The 18,643-nt window shown below is 37.2% G+C and overlaps 1 protein-coding gene across 8 annotated transcripts in view; it reads right to left on the bottom strand.

Annotated features, from left to right (window-relative positions):
• CEP128 (centrosomal protein 128) overlaps nucleotides 1-18,643 on the bottom strand; it is a 456,691-nt gene that overhangs the window by 388,435 nt on the left and 49,613 nt on the right. For 5 of the 8 annotated variants that reach the window (XM_069595215.1, XM_069595218.1, XM_069595214.1 and 2 more), the window contains 2 exons: nucleotides 17,677-17,768; nucleotides 14,535-14,607 (listed from right to left, as the gene is read on the bottom strand). In XM_069595215.1, coding sequence (XP_069451316.1) covers nucleotides 14,535-14,607; nucleotides 17,677-17,768 — 165 coding nt within the window. The remainder of the gene's footprint in view (nucleotides 1-14,534; nucleotides 14,608-17,676; nucleotides 17,769-18,643) is intronic. The other 3 variants (XM_069595219.1, XM_069595220.1, XM_069595221.1) reach the window with 1 other exon arrangement.

Below are 18,643 nucleotides of genomic sequence, written 5' to 3' on the forward strand. Positions count from 1 at the left end.
CATCTGGTCCATCACTTCATGGCAAATAGATGGGGAAACAATGGAAACAGTGACAGACTTTATTTTCTTGGTCTCCAAAATCACTGCAGATGGTGACTGCAGCCATGAAATTAAAAGACACTTGCTCCTTAGAAGAAAAGCTATGACAAACTTAGCACATTAAAAAGCAGAGATATTACTTTGCCAACAAAATCTGTATAGGCAAAGCTATGGTTTTTCCTGTTGTCAAGTACAGATATGAGAGCCAGACCATAAGGAAGCCTGAGTGCCAAAGAATTGATGTTTTTGAACTGTGGTGTTGGAGAAGACTCTTGAGAGCCTTTGGACTGCAAGGAGATCAAACCAGTCAATCCTAAAGGAAATTAATCCTGAATATTCATTAGAAGGACTGATGCTAAAGCTTAAACTCCAATACTTTGGCCACCTGATGGAATGAGCAGAGTCATTAGAAAAGACCCTGATGCTGGGAAAGATTGAAGGCAAGAGGGGAATGGGATGACTGAGGACAAGATAGTTAGATGGCATCATCGACTCAGTGGATATGAGTTTGAGCAATCTTGCAGTCCACAGGGTTGCAAATAGCTGGACATGACTAAGTGACTGAACACAACAAAATTATAATCATCCTATAGGGCTACCAAAGTATCTAGATCTAATCATCCAGAGAGATTAATATGCTCAAAATATTTTCCTTTTTCTACTGTTAATATTTGTATTGAGTTACTCAACTCCAACTAAGTCAGCAACAATCAAGGACCTAAAACATACATTTGGATAGCTCCAGTTTTCTCTTTGTCCATTCTTTCTCATCTCTTTCTATGTTATATTCTATATCAGTTAGGGTACAAAGGATCAAATACACATCAGCTCAAATAAGATAAGGGTTTCTTTCTCTCTCATCTTACTGCCCAGAAGAAAGTAAGATTAAGCTGTCAGGCCACTCTCTGCCCTAAGGTCATTCAGAGATCTAGGTTCCTTCCATCTGTTACTCCATCGCCCCCAGACTGTTATCCTCACCTGCACGGTTTAAGCTGGGTCAGTGCTACAACCCCCATTTCAATTCACATACAGACAGAGGAAGTCTCAGTCAAGTGGCTTTGTTTTCAAGGAGACAACCCAAAAGGTGCATGTACCACTTTTACTCACACCTAGTCAGTCACATGGTCACAACTTAGACACGTAGGAAATCTAAGATATGTCATCTCTACCTGAGTCATCACGGGCCTGGATAAAACTGCTGGGGGTGGGGAACAGGCTCATAAGAAGAGGAAGATGGGGATCTGATGCTAAAGGAAAGAAGGAACTCAATACAATGGGCCAATTAGAAAAACATATCTTCACGCATATTGCAGTTTTAATGTAAGCCACATTTCATCCTTTTTGGAAAAGAGTAAGATAAATGTTAATTCTCAGATTAAAGTATTAGAAGAGGACATTCAAAATACTAATTATAAAATTGAGCAATATGCAACAAATTACAAATGCACATAAACTTTAATCTTATAAATCCACTCTTGGAAATTTATTCTACCAATTTACTTTCCCATGTGAAAAACAGTGCATGTTCAAGATCAATAACTGCAGTGCTGTGGATAAAAGCAAAAGATTTAAACCACCTAAATGTCCATCAGTATAAGACTGGTTAAATAAATTATGGGACATTCAATGGAATGCTTTAAATATTAAAAGAAAGGAATTAGGAAGCTCATGAAATACTAATATGGAACAACATCAAAAATATATTAAGTGAAAAAGGCAGTATACAGAAGTGTTTTCACTACGTTAATTGCTGACAATGACAACAAAGGGGGAGTAAGAGCGGCCCCCCTAGAGGCGGTGGCTATCAACAGAAGACTTGAGTGACAAAAGGGAGCCAGCCGCATAAAACAACGGGAAAAGAGAAGCCAATGCAAAGACCAAAATGTAGGAATGAGTTTGGCAAAACCAAGGAACCTAGAGAAAGCCAGATAATGCAGGCAATATAGCCTATGGTAAATCATTTGAAACAGAATAATCTCAGGGAGGGTTTTAAAAAGCATTAGAGAAATTCACTGTGATGACTACTTTTAAAAATCACTTGGGAGAATTCCTTGGCAGTCCAGCGGTCAGGACATTGTGCTCTCACTACTGCGGGCCCGGGTTCAATCCCTGGTTGGGGAACTAAAATCTCACAAGCTTCTCGGCATGGCCAAAAAATAAAATAAAAATCACCTGGGAACTGTCAGCACAGATATGGACAATTGTAAGAGGCAAGAGACCAAGTTCAATGCATTCCACTGCAGTAAACTCAATAAAAGTGACTGAATGGAAGTATTAGATGATATAGACAGAATTGAGCAAGACTGCAAGAAATAAAAATGACAAAATTTGATAATGGATTGGAAGTGTGGTATGAAAAACAAGATCTGGAGTGAATCCTAGCTGACTGCTAGGTAGATTGTTACACACTTTCCTGAGACAGAGAAGACCAAAGGAAGAGCAAACATGAACAGTTCTGAACAGAATGGTACAGGCTTTGTACCTTACAACACAGCACACATTTATAACTTTTGAAAGATAAGGTAATTCCCAATAATAAGATTATAAGGACTACATGCATTATTGCCACTCCACATTTATTTTCTATTTCTGAGACCTAAGGGAAAAGCCTAACATTGAAAAATTCTTTTTCACCAGAATCCATATTAATCAGTCAAATTCACTGCCAAGATATCAAAATGTCCTGAATCTCTAAATTTAGTTGTAAAAAAAGCAGGATAACAATTAAAGTTAGGACAGCTTTTAAAGTTAGCATTTTAATGAAGAGAGAGGAAACAATAGCAAAAGCATTCTATTCACAGGATTGTATTCTGGCGTTTCAATATGTTGATTCCTCAGATCTTTAATAATATCTGCTGGCTTAAAATCCACTTCAGTAAGTATTAGTTATACACACTGCCATTGTAATCTCTGCAATAACTATTTTATTCTAAATGCAGTATTGGGGGAGTTCTTAGAGTTCGATTAATAATTAACTCATAAGCTGCTGGATCCATGTTTACATTTCCAATTTAGTGGCCTTCCTACAGAAATCAAAATAAAAATGTTTTTAAATAATCAAACTTAATATGCACTCCTATCACACTCAGCCAGATAAAGCCCAAATAACTAATGGACTAAAATTTCTCCTATGGTATGATGCACACAAAATATTGTTTATTATCACGATTAAGTGTTGACAGAAAATATTTCCCATACATCATGCTAAAATAATATTCCCCTTGAAATGGGCAGTTTGAAAACAAACAAACAAAAATTTATGACACCCAAAGGATTAACAAATTAGATCTTGGCATGTGCTATAGGAACTAATACTTTCTGCCTCTCAAAGAAAAATGTGCTCTATAAACTTTCAAGATATATTTCAGTTACTGAGAAAAATGCATGATAAACAACTGTAGCCTCAGAATAATGCACAATAAATGTGATTAAAAGCAGTTACCAAAAGAAATTGAAATTGGTAGACGACAGGAGCAGTCAGTCATTTTTCTTTATGTACTTGACAATATTTAAAAGGTTTCCACAATGAATGTGCATCACTTTGGTAATCTTAAACTTAAATCTGGAGATGGGGACACAGTTGCAGCCTCTGAGAAGTTTAATGCTCAGACAACAAAACTGCATCTTCCCTGACGACAGGCTATCATTAATTCACAAATACAATACAGTGTGTCAAACTGTTACAAAACGTAAACTCTGACTTCAACTGGGATGAGTCACAAAATCTATACCAAGCCTTGCACAAACTGAAAGTAAACATCATGTGGCCTTCAGAAGACCTTCTAAAATTCAACATTTTTTAAGCTTTGCATTAGACAACTGTTTCTTAATCAGAACTACATACAACCATGCGAAGTTTGAGAGGATCTGCACAGTTATGAGACAAATCTGCTTTGAAAGCAAATTACAGAAAGCACAAAACAAGCTGTAACATCACAACTTGATGGGAGGAAACGGCAGATAAAAAATTCAAAAGAGTGCACAATTAGGTATGTACAATTTCCTAAGTTTTGACAACATAAAAGGATGTGCCCTGATGAGGTGGGCCCACTGGGTAGCTCAGTAAATAGTCAAGTTGTATAAACCAATCACACCAATGAGCTAAGCACTAGTGAGGTGTGACATCTAGCTGCCCAGTTATAGCTTTTATCTAACACGGAGTAATTCTTGATACATGGTAATGATGAGAGAACTCAGACATTCTTTGAATTCAGCTGTTAGCTTCAAACTTGGTGGTTATAGTTTAGCTCCATGTTAACATTCTACACTATATAGATAATACTTGATAATTTTATTTGCTATATGAAAGAAATATAAACACAGTAACTTGGTTCATTATGGCTTTTTTTTATAAAACGGTGAAAGGTGAAACTTAGCAAATGTAAGGTGCATTGTGCAAATTAGCATTTCAAACTCCAAACTATCCCACTTGTCTAACAATGTAACAAACTAGCATGACAACTGGGTATGTCCATGGCTTACTCAGATCTACAAGGATCTCAGAACAATAAGAATATTTGAATTTGGATCAAAGTTCTTATAAAAAGCATGCTCACAAGTTATGCACCTATGTAGCAAGTAAAGGAAGACTCAGCTGAAAAACTTGGTAAAATCACGTACAATAAAAACAGCAAACACAGTAATGGAACTTGATAGAAATAAAAAGATTCCAGGAGTTTCACTGCTAAAAATGATAGACCAGACGTGTGTGTTAGTTGTTCAGTCATGTCCAACTCTTTGCGACCCCATGGACTGTAGCCCACCAGACTCCTCTTCCATGGGATTTCCCAGGCAAGAATACTGGAGTGGGTTGCCCTCCCCTTCTGCAGGGAATGTTCCTGACTCAGGGATTGAACTTGCGTGCCCTACATTAAAGGCAGTGTCTTTACCATCTGAGCCACCAGGGAAGCCTGATAGACTAAGTCAGACCAATTCTCCCACTGAAAATAACTTAAATAGCAAAAACTACTACTTTAGTATCTGTTTTAAGGCACTAGAAAGCTTAAGAGATAAAGTCAGATGAGACCGAGATGCAGGATAAAAAAGAAACCCAAGAGGTCAGTCTATCTTCTCTCTCTTAAATATCAGCCTATTTCTGAAAATGAAGAAAAACAAGTTGATAACCCTTTCAAGGAAGGGTTAAACTTACACTATCCCCACACCCCAGAACTTTGGACTGGAATCCTGAAGGACTATATACAAGCATTAAGGATGAATCAAAAATAGCTGAAACCTGGCACTGAAGTGTAACACTGAAATATCTCAACAATAAATGATAAGGTAATTCATGATTGCTATTGCCCCTAGTCTAATCTAACAAAAAGGAAACATGTCCTTTCATATATAATAATTACCAAACTACCTGTGCAAGATTTCTTTGAAGAGATGAATATTTCTGTCATCACAAATAACGAATCAAAACGAAAAAGAAGGCAAAAACAATGTGACCAAAATCCAAGAAAAATAAGAGGTAACAGAAACAGACCTATAAAAGGTCCAAACAAGGGAGTTATGAGACAAAAGTATATAGTTTGAGGATTTTGGCAAAAAAAAACTACAAAGTAAAGAGAAGAGAAATAAAAATTCTAGAAATGAAATGTGTGACGACAAAAAATAAAAATCAATAGGTGAGTCTGACAGATTTGATTTACCCAAAGAAAGGAACGAAATGAAAGATCAGCAGAAAACATTCAAAATAAAGAGTGAAGAAACAAATTGCTAAAATTATAGAAAATGAACCTAAGAGACAAAAAGGATTGACTGAAAAACTCTAACATTACATGAAATGTGAGGTCTACAAAGAAGAGACAGAGAGTAAGGCAAAAATAACTTTTAAAAAGATAAGTGAAGTTGCTCAGTCATGTCCAACTCTTTGCAACCCCATGGAGTGTAGCCTACCAAGTTCCTCCGCCCATGGGATTTTCCAGGCAAGAATACTGGAGTGGGTTGCCATTTCCTTCTCCAGCTGAACTTCCCAACCCAGGAATTGAACCCAGGTCTCCCGCATTGTAGGCAGAGGCTTTATCATCTGAGTCACCGGGGAAGTCAACACAACTATAATCATCAAACAACAAATCAATAGAACACAACTAGTAAAACTGTAGAAAATCAAAAACAGGAAAAAATCAAAAGCAATTAAAGAAAAAATACATATTATCCTCCAAAAAAGCACCACTAAGACAAACGGCTGACTTCTCAACAGAAACAACAGAACTCAAAAAATGATAAAAATGTTATCTGCAAAGTACAGAATGGAGAAACAACCACCTATCTACAATTTTATATCTAGTGAAAATTCCTTTCAACAAAGAAAGTGAACTAAAGTCACTTTCAGACAAATACAGACAGGATCTGTCACCAAAAGACCCACTCTAAATAAAATTCTAAATGGAATTCTGTTTGGTATATGCAGATTCACTCTAAAGTAAATTTCAAAGTATGTTCCTAAGGCACATGTAGAATCTCAGAGATGCAGAAAGGAATAAAAAATATAGAAAGAGGTGTAAATCAAAGAAAAATAAATATAAGGATAAATCTAAAAGAACAATCTATATAAAATAAAAATTAAAAGACATTTACTCCTTGAAAGAAGCGTTATGACCAACCTAGATAGCATATTAAAAAGCAGAGACGTTACTTTGCCAACAAATGTCCGTCTAGTCAAAGCTACGGTTTTTCATACGGTAGTCATGTATGGATGTGAGAGCTGGACTATAAAGAAAGTTGAGTGCTGAAGAATTGATGCTTTTGAACTGTGGTGTTGGAAAAGACTATTGAGAGTCCCTTGGACTGCACGGATAGCCAACCAGCCCATCCTAAAGGAAATTAGTCCTGAATATTCATTTGAAGAACTGATGCTGAAGCTGAAACTCCAATACTCTGGCCACCAGAGTTCTCTGGCGAAGAACTGACTCATTGGAAAAGACTGTGATGCTGGGAAAGATTGAGGGTGGGAGAAGAAGGGGATGACAGAAAATGAGATGGTTGGATGGCATCACCGATTCAACTGTCACGAGTTTGGGTAAACTCCAGGAGTTGGTGATGGACAGGGAGGCTTACTGTGCTGCGGTCCATGGGGTCGCAAAGACTCAGACACAACTGAGCGACAAACTGACTGATGTAGTTCAATGAAATACAAAATTAAAAGATACGATAGTAACAGAAAAGTGGAGAGTGAGATTAGTGGGGTTAGAATTTCCTAAGTCCTGCATTTCCTGGGAAGATCTTAAAGTGCTACTTTACATAGATTTGATAAATTTAGGATGCATGTTTTAATCCCTTCATTAACTATAAAAAGAGTAACAAAATAAGGTATAATTAGCAATATGGAAAATGAAAACTAGTCAATCCAAAGGACAAAAAAAAAAAATTTTTTTAACATCAGAAGTGGAACCAACAGAAAGCAAAGAGTAAGATGGTAGATTTATACAAACTGAATCAATATTTACATTAAATGTAATAGGAAAAATTTAAAATAATAGCAGGGAAGCAAAGTCCAATGCTGTAAAGAACAATATTGCATAGGAACCGGGAATGTTAGGTCCATGAATCAGGGCAAATCGGAGGTGGTTAAACAGGAGATGGCAAGAGTGAACATCGACATTTTAGGAATCAGTAAACTAAAATGGACTGCAATGGGTGAATTTAACTCAGATGACCATTATATCTACTACTGTGGGCAAGAATCCCTTAGAAGGAATGGAGTGGCCCTCACAGTCAACAAGAGAGTCAGAAATGCAGTACTTGGATGCAATCTCAAAAATGACAGAATGATCTCTGTTCGGTTTCCAGGCAAATCATTCAATATCACGGTAATCCAAGCCTATGCCCCAATCAGTAATGCTGAAGAAGCTGAAGTTGAACAGTTCTATGAAAACCTACAAGACCTTTTAGAACTAACACCCAAAAGAGATGTCCTTTTCATTATAGGGGACTGGAATGCAAAAGTAGGAAGTCAAGAAACACCTGGAATAACAGGCAAATTTGCCTTGGAGTACAGAATGAAGCAGCACAAAGGCTAATAGAATTTCGCTAGGAGAACGTACCAATCATAGCAAACACCCTCTTCCAACAACACAAGAGAAGACTCTACACATGGACATCACCAGATGGTCAACACCGAAATCAGACTGATTACATTCTTTGAAGCCAAAGATGGAGAAGCTCTATATAGTCAGCAAAAACAAAACCAGGAGCTGACTGTGGCTCAGATCATGAACTCCTTATTGCCAAATTCAGACTGAAATTGAAGGAAGTGTGGAAACCACCAGACCATTTAGGTATGACCCAAAACAAATCCGTCATGGTTATACAGTGGAAGTGAAATATAAAACTTAAGGGACTAGATCTGATAGACAGAGTGTCTGATGAACTATGGACAGAGGTTCATGACATTGTACAGGAGACAGGGAGCAAGACCATCCCCAAGAAAAAGAAATGCAAAACAGCAAACTGGCTATTTGAGGAGGCCTTACAAATAGCTCTGATAAGAAGAGAAGTGAAAAGCAAAGGAGAAAAGGAAAGATATACCCATTCGAATGCAGAGTTCCAAAGAATAGCGAGGAGAGATAAGAAAGCCTTCTTCAATGATCAGTGAAAGAAATAGAGGAAAACAACAGAATGGGAAAGACTAGAGATCTTTTCAAGAAAATTAGAGATAACAAGGGAAAACTGTCAAGGACTTTCTAAATAGCAAGTATTAAAACAACAACAGAAAAAGTGATTCTGTGAAGTACTGTCAGCTGCAGCATTCTCAAATGGAGAAAAGGAGGTCAGTGACAATCTAATATTACAGCTAATAAAAATCAGTCAACAGAGTACAAAGCAGAAACAAGGCAAACTTAATTAATTAAAACTACATCCAATATTTAGAAAGATATTTACTGTTCTACAGACATCATCCAAAACACAAAAGTAATGGAAGTGTAATGGTACGTGAGTGACAGTTGTACATACTGTGCCCTTGGGGCGGGGGCGGGAGTGGGGGGGATGTTCCCTCCCAGCGAGGAACGTTATTTTTTTTTTTGGCTCCAAAATCACTGCAGATGGTGACTGCAGCCATGAAATCAAAAGATGCTTACTCCTTGGAAGGAAAGTTATGACCAACCTAGACAGCATATTAAAAAGCAGACATTACTTTGCCAACAAAGGTCTGTCTAGTCAAGGCTATGGTTTTTCCAGTAGTCATGTGTGGATGTGAGAGTTGGACTATAAAAAAAGCTGAGTGTCAAAGAATTGATACTTTTGAACTGTGGTGTTAGAGAAGACTCTTGAGAGCCCCTTGGACTGCAAGGAGATCCAACCAGTCCATCCTAAAGGAGATCAGTTCTGGGTGTTCATTGGAAGGACTGATGTTGAAGCTGAAACTCCAATACTTTGGCCACCTGATGTGAAGAGCTTACTCTTTTGAAAAGACCCTGATGCTGGGCAAGATTGAAGGCATGAGGAGAAGGGGATGACAGAGGACAAGATGCTTGGATGGCATCACTGACTCAATTGACATGAGTTTGGGTAAACTCCGGGAGTTGGTGATGGACAGGGAGACCTGGTGTGCTGCAGTTCATGGGGTTGCAAAGAGTCAGACATGACCAGGCGACTGAACTGAAATGAATAGGGAAAATTCTCCTAATGAAAAACAAAGATTGTTAAATTTTTAAATGTTAAATGACACACTATAAAATAGCATAAAGATATCAAATCAAGGCATAAATCTTATAAACATTATATTAGTTTGACTACAATGTAATACAATCAAGATCCCGGCAAGTTTTTAAACAATTTCACATTGATTCTAAAGTAAACACAAAGAGTAAAAAACACCAGAAAATCTTGAAGAACAAAGTAAAAGGACTTACTCTATCATATCACAACTTTTCACAAAGGAATATCAAGACAGTGTAATATTAAGCACTATTACTCAGACACAGTTCAGTTCAGTTCAGTCGCTCAGTCGTGTCCGACTCTTTGCGACCCCACGAATTGCAGGACGCCAGGCCTCCCACGTCCATCCAGTCAGTGATGCCATCCAGCCATCTCATCCTCTGTCATCCCCTTCTCCTCCTGCCCCCAATCCCTCCCAGCATCAGAGTCTTTTCCAATGAGTCAACTCTTCACATGAGGTAAAGATGACATAAATCCATTTCCAGCCACAGGGAAGAAAGTATTAGGTTGGTGCAAAAGTAATTGTGGTTTTGGACTGTGACTATTAAATCATGATAACTAGGATAAAACACATCTTTATTAATCAAGATAGGAACCATTACAATCAACACATTTTTGCCAATGAGAAATGAATTTCTTTATTCCTATAGCATAAAAAATCCATGCATCATGATTCAATGAACTCTTGCAAAGTATTTTCTGCCACCTGCTGGTTGTGGAAGCATCTTTCCTGAAAAAAGTTGTTGAGATGCTTGCAAGAAGTGGTAGTTGGTTGCTAAGAACTCAGGTGAAGATGATGGATGAGGCAAAACTTTGTGTCCAATTTGTTCAACTTTTGACCTGCTGGTTGTGTGATGTACAGTCAGGCATTGTCTTGGAGAAGAACTGGGCCCTTTCTGTTGACCAATGCCAGCTGCAGGCATTGCAGTTTTTCGAGCATGTCATCGATTTGCTGAGCATACTTCTCAGATGTAGCAGTTTTGCTAGGATTCAGAAAGCTGTAGTGGATCAGACCAGTAGCATACTACCAAACAGTGGCCATGACCTCTTTTTGGTGCACATTTGACTTTGGGAAACGCTTTGGAACTTCTTGTCAGTCCAACCACTGAGCTGGTCATTGCTGGATGTTACATAAAATCCACTTTTCGTCGCACGTCACAATCTAATCGAGAAATGGTTCATTATTGTTGCATTCAGTTCAGTTGCTCAGTCGTGTCTGACTCTTTGTAACCCCAAGGACTGAAGCACGCCAGGCTTCCCTGTGCATTACCAACTCCCAGAGCTTGCTCAAACTCATGTCCATCAAGTTGGTGATGTCACCCAACCATCTCATCCTCTGTCATCCCCTTCTTCTCCTGCCCCAAATCCCTCCCAGCATCAGGGTCTTTTCCAATGAGTCAACTCTTCGCATGAGATGGCCAAAGTATTGGAGTTTCAGCTTCAGCATCAGTCCTTCCAATGAATATTCACGATTTATTTCCTTTAGGACTGACTGGTTGGATCTCCTTGCAGTCCAAGGGACTCTCAAGAGCCTTCTCCAACACCACAGGTCAAAAGCATCAATTCTTCGGCACTCAGCTTTCTTTATGGTCCAACTCTCACATCCATACATGACCACTGGAAAAACCATACGTTTGACTAGATGGACCTTTGTTGGCAAAGTAATGTCTCTGCTATTTAATATGCTGTCTAGGTTGGACATAGCTTTTCTTCCAAGGAGCAAAATATTGTTGCACAGAATAAGAAAAGACAACACTTCAAAATGACGATTTTGTTGATTTTTGGTCAGCTCATGAAGCACCCACTTATCAAGCTTTTTCACCTTTCCAATTTGCTTCAAATGTCAAACAACCACAGAATGGTCGACACTGAGTTCTTCAGCAGCTTCTCATGCAGTTGAAAAAGGATCAGCTTCGATGATCACTCTCAGCTGGTCACTGTCAACGTCCAATGGCCGGCCTCTGTGCTCCTCATCTTCTAGGCTCTCATCTCCTTCACAAAACTTCTTGAACCACCAGTGCACTGTATGCTCATTAGCAGTTCCTGGCCAAATGCGTTGTTGATGTTGCAAGTTGTCTCCACTGCTTTATTATCATTTTGAACTCAAATAAGAAAATCGCTCAAACTTGCTTTTTGTCTAACATCATTTCCATAGTCTAAAATACATATAAAATAAATAGCAAGAAGTCATTAGCACAGAAACACAAAGCAATAAATGTGCATTAAAATGATATATAACATAACCACATTTAAGAATGTATTCCAATATCAAAGGGCAAATTTCAACAATGCAAAAACCACAATTATTATATGTCTGTACCAAGCTAATAGAAATGATCACATAATATTAACTGATGTAGGGATACAGGGAAAGACAAGTATACAATATCACTTCTAGGTGGAATCCAATGAACTTTTTTCCAAAGAGAAACAGCTTCACAGATTAAGAATTGAAATTCACGGTTATGAAAAAAAAAAATGAGTTGGGCAGGGAGGAATCAGCTGGTTCATGTAAACTTAAAACTACGATTTATAAAACAATCCACAAAGACCCACGATATAGCACAAGGAACTCTATTCAAAAAGAAAAGTGTGATATGAGCACTGGGATAGACAAATTAACCAGATGATTGAACAGAGAGTCCAGTAAACAGATGACTGCACATATGAACATTTTATTTATGACCAAGACAGGATTGTAAAGTAGTGGAAAAAGGTAGTCCTTTCAGTAAATGAGACTGAATCAACTGGATATCCATACAAAATGTATGACCTCTGCTTCACACCAGAAACAAATATCAATTTCAAGTACATAATAGATTTTAATGTGAAAGGTAAAACACTATGCTCCCAAAAGATTATATAAGGAAATATTTTCATGATTTTAAAATAAGGACCAATTCCTTAAATAGGTCAAAAAAGCACTAACCAAAAAAGATGGAAAATGAACTAAATTAAATTTTAACAAAAGACTCAAATTAAGAGTTTTAAAAAAACAACAAAAAAACCCCCCAAAGAAACAGCTGCGGAATGGGAGACAATAGATGCAAAACAGATAACTGACACAGTGCTCATGTACAAAATTAAAACCTCCCACAAATCAACAACAAAAAGATAATCAGCCCTATAAAAACAGTGGGCAAAAGAAGAACTGGCATTTCAGGAAAGAAAATAGCTAGTAGCCAAACATGAAAAGATGCTGATCACCATTAATCATGAAAATGCCAATTAGAACCATGATGAGATACTGTAAGCACCTAACACAATGGCTACTAATGAAGGACTAATATCAAGTCTTTGAGAAGCAACACAGTTTCTCATACACTGCTACTAGGAGTATGAATTAGTGAAGCCACTTTGGACATCTGTCTATCAGTATCCACTCAACTGGAAGGCACCTAGCAACTGCACTCCATGTTATATACCAACAGAAATACAAGCACATGTGCACTAAAATAGACTGGTAACAGTAGATTATTTGTAATGGCCCCAAATTTGAGATAACTCAAATATCTATCACCAAATGTTAAAATAACTGCAGTATATCCATACAATGCAATACTAAGGACCAATAAACATGAACAAACTACAAGTTCATGACATATCACCCAGACATATCACAATCGTAATCAGCAAAAGAAATCAGACACACATACACAAAAAAATGCCTACATGGTTCCATTTATATAAACAGCTAAATCATGCAAAATTAATCTATGGATTCAAAAGTCAAAATCATGGTCAGAAAAGGAAAATTATGATTGGGAGGGGAAGAGGCTTATATGCACTGACAACGTTCTGGTTTCTAGATCTGGGTTGTGGTTTCATGAGTGTGCTTACCTTGTAAACATTCATCAAGCTATGCACTAATAAGTGCACTTTCCTACAAGAACATTATCCCTCCAAACTTTTTAAACTAAAAATGAGAGAAATTAAGTTGATATCTTTGAAAACAGAGCATATCCATCTCTTAGCATATGTGGCCAATAAATTCAAACTCCAAAATAAGTTCAGCATATTATGTAAGAACCTGTATACATAGTAACATCTGGAGAAAAATTACAACTGCAGAAAATTTATTTGCTTTTATTAGGAACCTCTTAATTTTAATAAAACAAGAAAAGAAAATTTTGCCACTACTCTCAAAGTCTTTGTGATAAATGAAAGCATGAATACACAGTGCTCCTGAAATGCTAAGTTTGCAACTGAACAGTTTAGTGACCACTTCAACTGATAACTTTTTCTCCAGAAAAAAGAAAAAAAAAACAACTTGATGATGCAAAGAAATGGACACCGTATATACTTCATTTTTAATCTTAATTCCAGCAAGAATAGTGATTTCACAAAAAGAAATCACTGAATAATGAGAGTCAACAATCTGAGTTTGAAATAAAATTCAAGATTAGGGCTCTTTTTTTTTTTCAGTCAGCACCATGTCAAACAAAAAACAGAGCAAGATGGCCTTTGGAATAGTGGTGATCCCATGCTTCTGTGAGATGACTTAAAAATACTTAACAGAGTGCTACAGAGTCACTACTAAAAAAGTCTGTATTTCTCAAATATCATTTAATAAAAGCACAATATCACTGAGTCAATAAAGTTTAAAATATCTTTAAAATATTCATAACCAAACTCTAAAAATTAATTCTATCTCTAACATAATACCACTATAAATATTTCAAGCCTCAATGCCTAAAATTCATGAATATTTTAGACAAAATGGTATATAGTACACAAAAAGTTAAACTTTATTACACTGATTGTGATTAGGAGCAACTCAATTACCCTAGCACCTGGGTATGAAATAAAACTTTGTATGAACAAGGAGATCTCACCACATCTTGTTTTTGGGCTTCATTAAGTTTTTCAGTCAGTTCTTCCAAAGCCCTTCTTGTTGCAGCATCTGACCTAGGCAAACAAACAAACAAGAAAAAATTTAAATCGGCTATTTGAGAAAATATATGTAATTCATGATACTTACAAGATCACAATATGTTATTACATAATACTCTGCGGCAGTGGGTCTCAGAGATTAGCAAACATATGAAACACCTGGAGGATGTGTTACACAGAATCTGTCAGGAGATCTGCATTGGAGCCCAAGAAGGCATTGCTACAGATTCCTAGGTGATGCTGACACTGCCTGTCTGGGGACTACATTTTGAGAAATAATGCTATACTACATCATCACCTTCACTAAAAAAAGAAAAAAAAAGGCTATAATCCTCAATTTAAATTAAGAAGAATGAAAGAGGTAAGGAGGACAAAACTTATCTCACATCCTCTAAAGCAATTCATCATCAAATTACATCTGAGATTACTGTACAAACTCCGTCCTCACTGATTTATCTCCCATTACCTTTTTCCCATCAAACTAATAACACACATGACAAATAATCGAATAGTACAGGAAACTTACAAAGAAAAGCAGAGCCCTTTCTCTCTCACATTTATCTGGTTCCAATCCCCACTGGCAGCCATGCTCGCCTAATACATTCTTAATTACTTTGCTGGTTACTGCCATCATTTTCAGCTCTAGATATTTTCAATTCTGTTTTGAAATATTTAACTCACTAACACTGCTCTCCAATTTCAGATAAATTTATTACTATTTTCAGTTCTTTTAGTCACCTGTATAACCTACTTAATATATTTATACCCATTATGAACTACTTCACTGTAGAGAATTAATACTTTCTCCTTACATTATATCATGCTCACATTTTAGTCAGCTTCCTACCGGAATCACTAACTTCCCACCGGGATCACTAACTTTCCGGCACTTTTGTTTTCTTCTGCGTTCCCATTATCTTTTGACCTTATTAACACGATTGATATTTTTCTCCCACTTATTACTGAATCATCTTTTAAGAATCTATGCCATTCTTCTTAACTACATTCATCTCAAAGGCTACTTACTTCCTGCTCTAATTCAGTGATTCATTCCTGGACCTGCTATATGGCTATCATGCTGGGAATTCCTTTCACTGAAGTCCTCAGTAAGTTTCACTATTTCTTATAACCTATATCTTCCTTTTTCTTAACTGTCATTTTATTTCACTTGCATGCCCTTAGTAATTCCTCAGAAAGAAGCTATCTTAAGTGATAGGCTTTCTTCACTGTACTCCTTTCTGGGCTTTTGTGGTTCTGCATGCTGCTGGATTTCCCATCCCTGACTAGCTCTTGCCCTCAGGCCAGCTCTTCTCTTTATATGGCTTCTGGATATTGGACCTCCTAGAACTGTCCTTGATGCTCTCCCTACAGTTTCCCTCTGGATACCATCCATTATCATAGTTTCAAATACCACTTCTATATGCTGACCACTCGTAAATATCTCTAATGGAAAGTTCTCCTTGGAGTTCCAGAGTAAATGTCTGGCTGCATTTCTTACATTTCCACTTGGCTATCTCACAGGTATCTGAAACCTAACATTTCCAAAGTCAAACTTTGAGTTTGACCTGAGTATGCCTCACCTACCCCTGGGCGTCCCTGGTGGCTTAGACAGTAAAGAATCGGTCTGCAATGCAGGATATCAGGTTCAATCCCTGGGTTGGAAAGATCCCCTGGAGAAGGGAATGGCAACCCACTCCAGTATTCTTGCCTGGAGAATCCCATGGACAGAGGAGCATGGTGGGCTACAGTCCCTGGAGTCTCAAAATAGTCAGACACGACTGAGCGGCTAACACTTTCACCTACCCCACCAGTCTTCCATATTTCAAAATGAGGAAAACAATAATTACCACTTCAATAAAATTGTTTTAAGAAATAAACCTAAATCAACCTGACATGAAATAAGTGTGCAATACTATTTACTGGTGGCAGTAGTAATAAGCTAACAGTAAGGTCTTTAATTATTACTAAATTTCCTGCCTTCCTTATAGAGAAGAAGAAAACTTACACAGACTACAGTTGATATTCATAGATTTAACATTTATAGCTTTGACTGTTTTTGCTATAGCAACATAAAACTGGCAGGTGGAATGATTTCATTAGCTAGAATAGGAATTAGCAAGTGAATTTGGTAAATGAATTTCAATTAACCTTTTTTTCCCTAATCATTGCTGTATACAGATTGTGACTTTTGCAATGGCATAAAATGTTCCTTGAAAACTATGGCCTCTAGATAGCCAGTGGGAATTTGCTGTATGACACAGGGAGCTCAAATCCAGTGTTCTGTGATAATCTAGATGGGTGGGATGGGGTGGGAGGTGGAAGGGAGGTTCATAAAGGGGACGTATGTATACTTATGGCTGATTCATGTTAATCTATGGCAGAAATCAATACAATATTATAAAGCAATTATCCTCTAATAAAAAATAAATTTTAAAAGACCAAGAAAAATATGGCCTCTAAATGAAAGCCAACTATCACTACTTATGATGAAAATAAAGACAGAGAAGAAATCTTAAATTATGTGATACTTCTTGGGACAACCCAGAATCAACAAAATTGCAAAAACTGGGCAGATGTAAACAACTGGCCTTTGAAGACTTCAACTGAAAGATAAAATGTCTGATTCTACAACGGCTCACGTAGAATTCACTGACGAATTCTACACTATGTTTGCTCCAGTGTCGGTCAGTTGGTCTTGGGCTCTCTCTCCAATGCACTGGGTTAGCCAAAAAGTTCATCTGAGTTTTTCCACAAGATACTACAGAGAAACCCAAATGAACCTTCTAGCTAACCCAATGTTTGCATATTTACCTCTTTACTAATGTCTAACAACATCTCTCTCCATAATGCCAGCATTCCATTGTAATAAAACAAAATGTTTTCAAAGTATGAAATTAACTTGTCTAACACTAAGTCAGGATATATTGCAAATTCAAAGGGTTTCGAACTGTTCTATTAGTATACTTTAAAATATGAGCATAAAAACACAGTATTTTTTTTGTAAACTCGTGTAAACATGTCAACTAGAGAACCTGTTTTATTCTAACAATTAATTCCTCAACAAAAATCATTTTCAGCTTTTACCGGCTTCTTCTGGCAAGTTCCCGGTTGAAATCATCTCCAAGGCGAACTTGTTCACTGCTGAGGTCTCGGAGGGACTGATGAAAAGCATGAAACTAAAAACAGCAAAACAAAGTTATCCATTTAGGATTCTGCTGAATTCTTCCATGAAGATTCATTGAAAGTAAGAGAGGAGAACTTCCTCTTTCCAATAGTACACAAATTTGTATAATGTTATCAAGACATAATAGAACAAATGTCTATTCTAAAAGATATAAAATATTCTTTCCCAAAGAAAAGTGTTTAAAACCATATGTAACATTAACCATTACATGCTCTATAATGCAATATTTCACTCGTGACAGACACTCTAGAAAAGTGGTTCACAAACTTCTTCTGTAAACAGAACAGCAGCAAATATTTCAGGCTCTCAGGCTACATGGCGTCTGTCACAATGACTCATCTCTGCCATCACAGCACAACAGTAGCCATTAAACACATGAGCATGACTGTGCCACAGTGAAGTTTTATTCAACCAGACCATGTGCCTCAGTGTGCCAACCCATGTTGCCAAGAAACCCTTGCCCACATGCACCAGGAACCACGGACAAGAATGTGCAGAGCAGCACTGTTCATGATGGAAACACTGAAGACAAAAGTCCATTAAGAATGGAATGGAGACAAACTGCAATATAGTCCTCCAGGGGAGTATCACACAGCACTGAAAATGAAAGATCGAAGCTAGCTACACTTTGAAACAAACATCAAGTGAAAAAGGCACGTTAGCAAATATGTACTGCATTATTCCACCTATATAAAGCTTAATGCAGGCAATACTAAGTAAGATACAAGTAGTAAAAATGGTATTTTTAAAAAATCAAGAGAATGATTAATACAGAAAGCAAAATAATTGATAGCCTTTGGGGAAGTGAGGAGTGTTAAGAGGTTTCGGGTGTACTATAAATCCTCTATTTCTTGGTCTGGGTGGTGG

The sequence above is a fragment of the Ovis canadensis genome, chromosome 7 (assembly GCF_042477335.2).
Source record: "Ovis canadensis isolate MfBH-ARS-UI-01 breed Bighorn chromosome 7, ARS-UI_OviCan_v2, whole genome shotgun sequence".
Taxonomy (NCBI): domain Eukaryota; kingdom Metazoa; phylum Chordata; class Mammalia; order Artiodactyla; family Bovidae; genus Ovis; species Ovis canadensis.